General features: G+C 41.6%; 1 protein-coding gene across 11 annotated transcripts in view; it reads right to left on the bottom strand.

Annotated features, from left to right (window-relative positions):
• Window positions 1-13080, bottom strand: part of CHCHD6 (coiled-coil-helix-coiled-coil-helix domain containing 6) — a 117012-nt gene that overhangs the window by 50941 nt on the left and 52991 nt on the right. For all 11 annotated transcript variants that reach the window (XM_075052525.1, XM_075052531.1, XM_075052522.1 and 8 more), the window contains one exon: window positions 2978-3048. In XM_075052525.1, the coding sequence (XP_074908626.1) occupies window positions 2978-3048 (71 nt within the window). The remainder of the gene's footprint in view (window positions 1-2977; window positions 3049-13080) is intronic.

Raw genomic sequence — 13080 nt, forward strand, 5'->3', positions numbered from 1 at the left:
TTGGACAGAGCCCAGAACAAAGGAGACTGTGGTAGGAACAATGCGGAGACAGGAGCAGGCTGAGTTCAGGTGAAGAGATGAGGAACAAAGCCCATTGCACGAGTCAGGCCATGCAGGCATCAAGCCTAGCATCCTACCTTGAAGTAGAAACCAAGAGCTAATGACTGTGTTGGTGATTTAATATGAAGCTCAGCACTAAGTATTTAACTTCTGTTTCTATACAAAGGGAGATAGGAAGGTTTACCTGTCTACCTCACAGACATGGTGTGAAGGGTCACTGGTGGAAAGCTTGTACAATATTCTTAAGTCCTGCAACACTTGATGATTACTAAGGAGAGGAAATAGTCCATGGAACACTTGACCATTTGTGCAGAGCTGTAGGTGTTGATAACAGAATTACAACAGTCAATAATTGCCAACAAAACACTGTTTTTTTGTTTCAGTTCTTTCTTATCTATGCTTCAACATGGACTCTGAAAAACAGGGTACTCACTTTAGAAACAGCCCCAGCTCTACTCCCCTCTTATTCCATCAGCTATGCTGATACACAATGGCAGAAGACAACAAATACAGGGTAGATCAGTCTCACAAGGCACAAGCACCAGGGGCAGGTCAAAGAGTTCAGTGAAACAGGGATGATATAAGCTAGGGAAGAGACACTATGGGAAGGAAATGCACTCTCCTCTGCAGATGGAGAAAGTGCCACTCCTGGTTTTGTTTTGTTACAGGAGCTGTCGTGGTCCAGCACTGGCAGCAGGCAGACCTGCACTTCATTCATGCTTTGGCTATATTCCAGTTCATGTAATTTTGCTGGAGTGTCAGTTTATTCCTGCCAACCAAGCTACTAGATCTGCATAAATCAGTCTTACCTATCCTAGCACTTTCTGTGCTTGTATGTCTAATATGAAAGCGCAAAACAGGACAAGCAAACTATTCTTTCTACTGAAGTCACAGGATCTTGTCATTTATTACCATAAACAGGCTGTAGAAGGACCTGCATGTACAACACCTAACAAGAGGACCTCACAACATGCAGACTTCAAGTCCTACCAATTAAGAATGAATGCCAATGTACGAAGGAATTTTCCCTGACCCTGTCCCAGCCTTATCATGACCCACACACGAGGCATGTGCACCCTTTAGAGTGTTTGTACAGTGTGTTGTACACCGAGGCAACAATTCCAAAAATGATCACTGCGTACTGCTGTAAGAGGCATGTACACTGCATGCTGATGGGGTAAAGCAATGATTCTTCCCCCATGTACAATTTTCAAAGGGCATTATCAATCCCGCATCGTGCACACCAACACACAGCTCAGTGCAATCCTAGCTATTGCTGGCAATTTCTACTGTAAAGGAACAGAAAGTACGATGTTCACCTTCTCCCTCAGTTTAACTAGTGCCACAATCTGCCCCTTTATGATGGCTCAAATTCATATGGCCTTTAAATAGAAAGGCATTGTACAATAAGGCCAGAAGCCAGGGACTGTCAGGTGATGAAGGCTCAAAGAAAAGGGGAAGGAACCCCTGACAGACCATAAACATATTTTCTAAATTTTGAAAGAAAGAAGTCATTAGCATTTGCATCGGTCTCAGCCACCAGCCTTTATGAGAAGTGGTTGCATTCCTGAGTTTCCTACATTAGCAGTCTTCATCTCCACAAGAAACAGACGAGACCAAATGTAACTGAAACCTCAGGAACCAAACTTAAGACTACTATAAAAAAAAAAGGTTACTTACAGTCTGTAAGAGCAAGTAAAGAACATAATCTAAGGTCCCAATCTCTTCCTTTACAAAGTCACAAGGATAAATCATTGCTAAATGTGTTCCCAACAACTGATCGCACATCTGCAGAAGCAAGTCCAAGAAAAGACTGAACTGATCAAAGACTGTCAGAACTTTGCGTCCTATGAATTTTTTAAATGTTATTTAAAAGCAGAATTTAGAATGCTGCTATGGAAAACCGCATGAAAATGCATGCAATGTTTTAGCTTCCTTGTTTTGGCTTCTTTAGCAACTTATTGCTTGACTGTCCAAACAAAAATGTGAAATTACAACAGGTTATGTGATGCTTTGGCAGCCAAACATAATTTTAAATAAAGACAGCACAATATACTGCACACCCCACTAACATATTCATCACTACTATATTATCTATTTATGCAATTAAGTATCATACAGTCTGGACTGGACCCAACTGGACTACATATGTTGCTACTCCAGTTTACTGCATGTTGGCCAACTGTTTACCCAACTGAGATCTGAGTGCTGCTCTTGACAGTGTAATTGCTTTGGACTCATTAATATTAAAGAATTATAGAAAATATTTTTTCTTGGACAGCTGTTCGTGCATGTGGAACAATAAGCTATATAACACTACTGGCAAATACAAATGGAATTTAGACACTAAATATGCTCATGATAAAAAGACAACATTAAGGTCCACTAATTGTGCCAAGGCCAATAAAAAAGGTCAGAAGAATCATTGCACCCATTCTAAGAAAACATTCATGATAATTACAACTCTATTTTGATTGAAATTTACAGGGCTAAGATTTAGACTGTTTACCTTTTTCTTCTCCAGACAATGAAAACTTTAGAAGTGGTGCCATTCTTCCTACTCCCATGCACTAGCCCAATGCTGCAACGTGTAGGTTAAATACACTGGGTCAAAGTTTGAACATATTAAACGTGTTCCATTGCCATTTTGAAAACCTTCGTAAATATTCCTATTTAATGTGAATTTTCTAAGTCCATGTCTTCTCCCTCATTCTCCCTTGAAAGATCTAACAACTTAATACCAAATTTTGTCAAGCTTGGCACAGAAAGAGAAGGTGCTAGCTTACAACTCCTCAGCCCCCTAAATACCTGACAGGAGGTACCTTCGCACTCCGTTTACAGCAATATCCAGAAGCTACACACAGAGCATTACGAAATGCAACTGGAACTGCTGAAAAGAACAAAAATGGGTCCTCACTTTATCCACTCCTCTGCCTTGGTGGCTGCCTCCTGGTACTGCTCAGATGTCAGCTTGTAGATCTCTGCGTTCTGAAACAAAGAATATAACGCTCAGCTCTAAAAATTAAAGGCACCTCAGATCTTATCCCATCACAAAGTTATCTTCTATAATTAATAACGATTTTCAACAACAAACAGCATTTTCAGTTCAAAGAACACAAAAAAGGCTTAAAAGTTGATTATTTTCAGCAAAATGCATCAAGGCCACAACATGTCCTCCATTCGCGCTTCACCTTTGCAAAGGGAAAGAGGGGGAAAAGGTCGCTAACAACCACCCATCAGCTTTGATTATTCCATGTAACCACAAAAACAAGGTGTTTCCAGCACCGAGTTATTTTGAGTTGGGTTGTGTTTTGTTCTCTTTTTTCATTAATTGCTGTGAAGGATCTTGTAAGTTACTGACGTGCAAGTATCAAAATTGGCTGCTAGCACTGGAAAATCCATTTTACATTTCAGTGCTTCTACTTAGGTTACTTATTCTTTAAAAGAAAATTATGCAGCCTGTTTCCCTTTTAACAACATAGGGAGGCGTATCAGGTATCAGTTAAGGCACTGCCAAACAGAGTCTGGAGTGTCTTGCTGCAGGGCTTAAGAGGTTTGCATTAAATTCTCCTGAGCTTGCACAGAAAGAGTTTTAGTTCACAACTGCTCGGCTGCTGAACATGGAGGATAAATTCCTTCTCTCGGCTGCACTTACAAGCCTCCCAAGTACAAGCAGCAGAAGGGAATGGCTGCACACCCCCAGCGACTTCGCTGCAAGGTCTTGTGTCACTAAACTGCTGATAAAGCTGCTTCAGGCAAAGCCTCTGGACTTTATACTGAAATAGCTGCAATTGCCTCACTCAAAGCTCATCTGCAAGGCCCTTAGTCTGAAAAGGCACATGCAGAAAATATGCAATAATCAATCAAAAAGTGACAAAATGGTATTGAAAGCGAGGACAGCTACTCATTTAGGGCCGGTTCTAGCTGCTATCTCGTCTCTCCCCAAATATGGCCATTTTATATAGAATACTATTCTTGCCCTTCTTCATTTATTTTCCCATAAATGCAGCTGTGGTCCTGCGCATGATGAGACGACACATATTGTTCAGTGGTTAGAAAAAGAAAAGGACAGATATAACTCAAGTTCTATTAGCAGTTCTGCCACTTGTGCAATCTTGGGCAAGTCACCATTTTCCATCTGCAAGCGAAGGATAACAGCTGCCTGTATCACTGAAGTTGTGTGAAGCTTAGCTAATTGGAAGGTTTATACAGGTTTTCAGAGCCTAGGCTTCAAGGTGCTATATTTAAGCGCTTTATCTCTGGTGCCTATATTTATGTCACATACCAAAAAAAACCACAGAACTGACTTTGCTTTTCCAAACTTTGACCTAGGAGACAGGCTTAAACTGAGAAATCATGGAGGAGTAACCACTTCAAAATGCATTTTGCCAGCAAATTGTCATTAATGTTTTCATTTACTTACATGTTACATAATGGTCAAACTCCTATGCTGTTAAACCCTTTTTTCTCCTCCCTATAATGAAAAGTTCAGCTTTTAATGGAGCCTTTTGTTCTGTCCTGTAAACAGACCTCATGACTTTCAGCTCCCTGCTGTTACTTATTCACATATGAAACCACAAGACCTGTGCTTCATTAATTAAATTTGCCATTAAAAATTAAATAATGTGAATAAGTACATGTAAGCGTTATCTCCATGGGCTTCATAAGTCTCACCATTTCTCCAATTACTACCCAAGCAATTTTCATATTTCATACTGTCTGATTTCTCAAAGGGACTGGATTTGAGAGATCAAAATGAGAGAAACTGGGAAAGAGAGAAAGCAAGGTAGTAAAATTAAACATTTTTCAGGCAATAGGAAGTAGCCCCGTCAGATACTATTAGCCTGCAGCACTCTGCAGTGAAACAGCAGCAGGAGAGGAAAACAGGAACAAATACGTTGTACGTGAGACCCAGCATGAGGTTGGCATTTAACCCACCTAAAGAAAGGAAAAATAGCCAACATTAATTTGCTGGTTGCACTGTCGATTGAAGTGGTTGCGGCACAACCTTGCCTAGTTTATTAGAGAGAGTTCAACTGCCCAATACTATGGTCAGCTTCATCTTCAACAACATCAACTACAAGCATGGACAAAAATAGCTGGGAAAGAAACCAGTATGAAAGAGCTCTGGATCCTAAAGCTGATAAAAGCAGGCAAGTGAGAACCTGAACGGAGAGGCAAGAATCTCAGTGAGGGAAAGGAGGAGAGACCTGGCCTCAAAGAAACCACAAGGCACATGGCAAGATGCAGAGATCAAGGAGGGGCACAGAAGACCTTCAACCCGAAGATGAAAGTTGTTGAGTTTTAAAAATGAAAAGGAAACATCTTCGCATGTGATCCAACTGAGCCTCTTGCCTTTGGATCAGACCTCTCTGCCGTCTTATACCCCCTCAAAAAGCCTAAAAACCAATGAAGCAGTGTTTCCAATGCTATGAATCAGTATCTTTAAATGCTTCCCCAAGTAAGAAAAAACAGACTTTCACCATCTAAACCTGAGTTCATTCAACAAGCAGACTTGTTAAACAGGTTTTCCTTGGCCTCCAGGGAAAGTCGAATTCACTTTTGTCCTAAACACTAAACGAGCAACAATTGGGCTAAATGGGCAACAGACAGGCCTTTCAGCATGGGCACAGTCACAGTAGGTTCTGTGATTTGGGGCTTCTACTCACAGAGAAAAATTTTCCAAGTATCCTCATCAATACGACTTCAGATGCAAGATCTGCTTAATTTTCAGTATTTTACCTACCACACGATGGCAGGGGATAATGTTCCAATGGCCTACAAAAATCTAGGCCTTATAATAAGGTTGCAAATGAGGAACCAAGCCAGGAACCACCTATGCACTTCCCACGACTTCAGGAGAGCAGCCCACACACAAGGGCTATTCAGCAGGATTAAGGTGTGGTATTTGCACTTGAAACAAAGCCTGAGCTGCCTGTAGTCTTAGTGAAGTCCTTTAGCTTCATAAAATGATATTCAGTTGCACAGTAGAAGAGCGAACATTCAACACAAAATTACAAGACACCAACGCTGCTTTTAATTTACTCTCACAATATTTGATGCTTGAGATAAAATGGCAGCTCACAAAGAAAAAGTTGAACATGAGACCTCAACTATTATTAAATAAAGCTCCTGGCAGTCTTAGTTGCAGAAATAAGTTTAAAAACATGACCAAAGGACACCATAAGGGCTCAAATAACAAGAGACTCAGAAAGAATGAATGAACTACCTAAAATGTTTCACTTCTCTCAATAAAGCTGAGCCTTAGGGGAGCCAACTTCAGAACATCAGAGCTTTGTCATATGGGGAGAGAGCTCTCCAGAGAGGACAAACAAACTAAACAAAGAAATGTTAGTTTGAAAGATTTCCTCCTGCTATTAAATGATGGTTCGTAGCAAATAATAAAAACACCGAGAAGTTATAAAAATACATAACTAGAGCCTAAAGACCAACAGAACCACTTTCCTTTACCCTGCTGCTCTTCTACAACAGATTTGTTGTCATACCCTTGCTCCCCACTCTTCCCCAAACACCGTTGCATTAAAAATCCCCCTTCTAAAGGGAATCAATTTTAAAACTCAGAGCTAAATTTGGAGTAATTTCAATTCAGCATTCCTCCTTGGCTGCAAACATGGAGAGAAACTCCAACACTCACTACTACACCTCGCTACACTGCCCAGGCCCTTTCCACAACATATAGCAAAGAAAGTAAGAAAACAATACAGCAGAAGACGGAGTTCTCAGGGTTATTTCAGGAGGGAAAGTAATTGAAGCATAAAGAGAAAACCCTGCCAGCTCATTCTCACATTGACATTAAACCACATTCCTTACAACTTCAGTGAAACATGCCCTACTTGCGGTAACACGTAAAACAGAAAACCGAGCAACGCAAGCATGAGGACCTAGAAATTAATCAGATTTTTAGGCAAAATTCTTTGTGAACATCAAGCAGCAGAAGCAAAAACCTGACACTGGGACACAGATTTCTCCATCGAGTTCAGTCTGGGTCAATAGATCATGAGGTGTTTGGATTTAAAAAAAACAAAAAAAACCAAAAAAAACAACAAACCAAAACCAAACCCCAACGACCATCACCACAGCTATTTTAAGATTATTTTGACACCTCAGAGTATAGAAGCTTGTCAGTGGTCACAGTGTTTAAAGATACAAAGAGGATTAACAGCTGTTGAAATGCTGCCAGCCTAGATGAATGCTAGTGATACCTCTGATGAAACGGAGCAGACCAGTGGAGGCCTTGACAAATGCTGCAGACGACAGCCAGGGGATTAGATGGTACAATCTGCCTCGCACCTGACAGACGCGTTGCTTCGATCCCCTCTCCTGACGTCCACGCTCGCCAGCTTCCAACAAACCTCCTGCCGCAAACCCCACTCGAGCCGAAAGGAGCACAAGAAGAAGTGCCACGTGGTGGGGGAATACATGGTGTGCCCCACGAGTAGGAAACACCGCAGATTTGGGAGAGAAAGGGGAAAGGAAAGCAGAGGTTACTTCTCACGTATCAAATGTCAGCTAGGAGACGTACAAATTCCTGCTTCCAGCTGCTTCTGAAGCCAGAAATAAGACCTCCACCATCCTAATAAAGCAGCACAACTGTTGCCTGCCCGCACACGCTTGCGGACGGGGAACACGGACATGCTCTGGACACGGCTGCTGCCACGAGGAACAGTGGGACGCTGCGGAAAAACGTCGGTCAGTGCAGGCTTCAGAAACCACCTTTGCTCACAGCACTGCCTAAGGGAAGCAAAGGTACACCCGGGCACCACACACCTCACTGGGTCACTGGTTCACAGGCGCTATAAATCAGGTTGTTCATTCTCATTGCCCAGAAGTCTCATGCAAATGGCTCCTAACAGATTTGAAAGATTACCCCATCTACCTGCACCCCTCCCGCAGGTACAGAGGCAGATGAGCTGAACCAATCTATTCACTAGACGACCCTTTGGATCTGTTAAAATCAACATACACAATCAATCACTGCTATAAACTTCAGTCCAAAACAGGGAGTTTGGGAATTTCAGGACACACTGCAAGAAGCAATCTCTTCACCTCCTGAGCTCGACAGAAACTCCTCTTGAGTTCCTGCTCAGCCTGTTTGTTGGTATCAGCTAGCATTTAGCTAAAAGAGATCATTCACATTTTCTCCATCCTATCAAGCACAAGGGCACATACACAGAGAAACCGATGAACGCAGAAGAGAAATATGCGTATAAAGCATATCACGAGAGCCTAGAAGCCAAGGGTTAAAACTGCTTTTATGCAAATTCATATGTTTTTTTCTCAAAAGGTAGTAGAGGAAAGATGCAAGCAACTACAAACAGCTTGCTGATATGGAAAAAGACTTTTTTCAGCCAAACCCAACTTCTAAACACAGCTCTGTTGTTTGCTTTTCATGTGTGGGTTCATCCACTCCTCCCGCTGAGACTAATAATGAAATGAGAGCATTGAATTTGTGTCATTCTATTCTTTCCTTTGGCAATAAACTGTGAGATCATAAATTTTGGATTAAGATTCAGAGATGACAGAAAAAGAGCAGTGTCCACAGTAACAACACGGGAAAGTTAAACAAGTCATGGGCAGAAGTAGATTCTTGTTTGAACAGATCTACTCACGACTGCAATATTACCCTGAGTTGAAAGCAAAATATTAATTCTGTAGTATATCTAGACAGCTTCTCAAAGATAAAATCCCACAAAATACCCACCTCCACAAAACTTGAGGGAGGCAGAGCTGGGGAGAAGGGCCACAGCTGGGTTTATCCTGTGGATAACAAGCTAGGCACAAAAAGCTTAAGCTACAGCCCCTAAAGCACACAGTGAATCAAACAAAGCTACATACCCCAGCACTTCCCAGAACCAGGTCTCACACCGAGATACTCCATCTGGGTGAAAATGGGTTTACAGACCCAGATCTAGATCACACGCCAGATTCAGACTGTCTCTACGAAGGTACCCTGGGAAGAGTCCAATTAAAACAGGTACCCCACAGAAAGATGGTATTTGGAACTTCTCCAAAGAGCTGCAAGTGCCTCACTGGAAACATGCAGAAAAGCCCCATGTTATCTTCAACTTAGAAAGACAGCCAGCAACAAAGAAATTATTACTACAGAGGTGATTAAAAGGGGAAGAAGGAGGAAAAAATAACAAACCAGAAATAATTAAACACTGCGTTTATATGAGGTTGCTTTAAAGCACACCGTTCTGAAAGACTGCAAATAAAGCATGAGTAATTCTTCAAACACAAACTCTGCAAAGTAAAAGCACCTTCGAAGAGAAAGGCCATAAAATGCCAGCAGACAACCCAGGCTTTCTGACAAGGGCAGCGATAGCAACGTGAAAGGCCCAGATTAACGGTAAAACTGTTGTAAGGAGAGCATCGCTCCACTCTCCTCCTAGGTGCAAGTTTAATATAAGAGCAAGAAGTCTTAGGTGAAGAATTCACAGTAAATGCCCAAATCAATTATACCTGACAAGTGCAGGTAAACAGGATTCCCAGGCATTGATTAAACATCAAGGGTTTTCAGCATCTGCTTCAGAGAAGTCCTGCACCTGGCTGACCTGCACAGATAACGTAGTGTCCATGGCTGTAAGGGCATGGCAATGCCTGCTAAATCCCTGCACCGGGGCTGAGCAGCTGCACAGCTAGTCCCATAGTGATACCTGGGTCCTATCAGCCGATCCATCACACCACCAGGACAATCTCCTAGATCACAGAACGCTGTCTCTAACAACTGGGCATTGTCCAAGAGAGAGTAACAGGTGTGCAGAGAATCAGTGCTAAGCGGAGAAGAGAGAAAGAAGGGAATTGCCAGAATATCTAGAGTGCCAAGGTACGCAGCTGAAAGTTTCACTAGGAGGCTGACCAGCACTTTGGAAGGAGGAAAAAAAGGAAAAAACAAAACAAAACAAAAAAAACCAGAAAATTGGCAGTCATCAAGTACTTGTCATACATGTAAAAAGATACTAAGTACATTCCCCTGTTAGGCCCATCACAGGAGCTTATTTCAGGAACGGAGGAACATTATAGCTAAGGTTTGATGCCATCATGTCAAAGCTGATATTTGACAGAGCCTCCAAGAGAACTCCCACCACCTCGGACAGGCACGCTGCAGCTAAAACTCCCAGCTTTCTCTGCTGAGAATATCTCTAAGCCCCATTTATAAACTGCAGCAGCTGGCCCAGTTAATAGTTCCTGTCCCAATTTTAAAAATCTAAACTATATTAATGACCCCGTCCTTTTCCACAATAGGTAGCTACGAAATGTAATTCACTGGATTCCCAGAGGAAGCCAGAATAGGAGGGACCCAAAACAGAAGGATGTGCAAGTGGACTGGAGAACACTGAAGAAAATGCACCACATCCATGTACTTGCATGGGTAAAGGGAACTGTAGGGAAGAGAGTCACCACAAGAAACAAATAAAAAAAACACCAAAACCCAGAAGCATACCAAAGCCTGCAAGTTCCACCCCCTCCCAGGGTTTTTCCTCTACCCCCAACTGCAAATTATTCTCCATGTGCAGCTTCCAGTAAATCAAGCTTTGCTAAATAACCCCGACATGTGCGGGGCTGAGAACCAGCCAACAAGCAATGATGAGATGTCCCTGGAATGATTAAGGAAAATGCAGACATCTCTCAGGTTACAAGGAAGCCTGTTGTACTCTCCCCTTAGTGCATATGCAATGCTGCAAGCACTGTTCCGAAAACCTCTGATATTCAAAGGCTCATTTGGTTGACAAGGAGCCTGTGGATTCGTGGACAGATTGTCACACAAACTGTCAGGTTTTTAGAGAGACTATCAGACCTCTCTTTGCCTACGTTATGGAGCACATCAAAGACACAGAAGATGAACCAGACGCAGACTGCACAGATCTGACAGAATGGTGGGTGTACATATTCAGAATACTGTACTGCTGGGGGGGGGGGAGGCTTAATGTGAATAATCAGGGGCTGAAAGTTCCAGAAATGTGACAGGTTTTGGCAGCGATTCTCATCTTTGCATTTATTTATCGAAGGGAGAAAAACTGCCATACTAGAGGCAAACTTGGGAGAGGAAGAAAAATTATATCAGCAGCAATTTATTTTGCCACTGTACTTTTTCTGTATTATTATTACTCCCAGAGCATTTTCTGAAGATATTTGTATTTTCAGTCAGGGTTCTCTCACTATGCTTGCAGCTTCTCTTCTCATTTTATCCTGTAGGAGAGGCTGGTTTAATGATTACAGCCAAAAAGACAGCTAGGACTTTACAGGTCACTGTACACGGTTAATGACACAGACAAATCCATACTTTCAGAAGTGTGCGCTGGCTCGCGGCTCTGTCTGGAGATGCTCAGGAGCTCATTATTCAAAGCTTCAAGCTCAAGTTATGGGTAATCAGCACATCTGAAGAAATATACCATACCCGGACAACCAAAAAGTGAAGCAACAAAAGCTATTATAGAAAATACTAACCTTAAGCATTAGGGTCTCACTTTTTAAATGAGGACAATGTTCACTTATCTTCCAGTGAGCTAGAAACCTCAGTTAATGAATACCTGGAAAAAGTTCCCAGGTCCACAGCTGAAAAGCAGTTTTACAAGGATAACTTGATGTCATTCCCCTTTATTAGTAATACTTGGACAAACATTATAAAGCAACGGTATATTTATTTTACAGCTGGCAAAAAAGTTCTTCAGCTATTTCTACCAAGAAGTATTGATTATTACTTAAAAAGGAAAGTAAAATATAAAATGAAACACTGATAACAAGAAAAAGAAAATGGATTAACACAGATTCCTTTGGCCTGCCTTTACAATACCACTGTCACATAACCTCCAGTTCTCCCTGCAAGGCATCACTTATTCCAGAAAAAGAACATTAGTATCTTTTTATATTTATTTTGCTATTCAAAATGGATTGAAATTCTCCACACAGTAAACAGAAAATAAATACAATGTTTATCCTAAGATAAAAAAGCCAAGGAGGAGAAAGGAGAAGGGATGGTAAAAGGGATAAGAAAGAAATCAGAAAATATTTGTAAGCAATTTCCTTTCCATCATTTGACAGTCTCATTCTCTCTGCTTTTAGTGATCTTCTCTTTCACACGGCTTTTAACGGAGTGGTTTTGCCTCCTCTGAAGAGGACAAGGCATTGAAGAGACATCTCTGTAGCTGGCAAAGAGCTTGTGAAGTCTCCAAAGAGAAGCCCAGAAGGACCACAGACCGTCAATCAGGTGGAGAGAGGCATTTTCACAGCAGGGCTATTGAGACGTAAATATTAACATGAAAATCAAACACCCACAGAGAGCAGAGGCAGGCACACAAATGCTTCATTCCCATACTCCGGCAGAGACCACTCCTTCATAGTCGATGACTGTCACCAACCCTGGTGCATGATGTCACCCACAGCCTTCAATAGCTTTTGGTCACCACCAGCTTAGTATCATACTTTCATTACAGAATCCAGGCAGAGGAAAGGGAACAAGGCATTTCTAACTTTTGGCCCATTACAGAATAATGGGAATAATTACTTATTAACATTAAACCAGAAAAATCTCATAAAGCCTTGCTGCCAAGGCATCTCAGGAACATAAATGGAAGAATGTCACATGTATGGTGTACCATACACCCATAGATGCAAGCTAAATCTACTCTCAGAATTTAATCTCTAAAAGCAGTCTCTAACAGTAAGGAATACTACATGCAAACAACAACAGACCTTGACGTTGGGACTAAATGAGAAAGAAATAAAAGTAGGCTTAAAGCTCCAGAAGAAATATTTTGGTATAAGCATTGTAATTATCAGGTTTGTTGCTGCAGATGATAAACTTTGTAACAAGAAAAGGCTTGGGAAACAGTGTTATAAGTGGATTTTTTCAGGCTCATGAAAACAGTATCAGTTTTTCACCTACATCTACTGGACAAGACCAAACAAAAAATCCTAGCCCTTCAACTGGGGACAGCTTGGGCTCAGAAATCAAGACAACAAGAACACAAAGAAGGGATGGAACTATACTTTTGATGG

This window comes from Buteo buteo, chromosome 21 (assembly GCF_964188355.1).
Source record: "Buteo buteo chromosome 21, bButBut1.hap1.1, whole genome shotgun sequence".
Classification (NCBI taxonomy): Eukaryota; Metazoa; Chordata; class Aves; order Accipitriformes; family Accipitridae; genus Buteo; species Buteo buteo.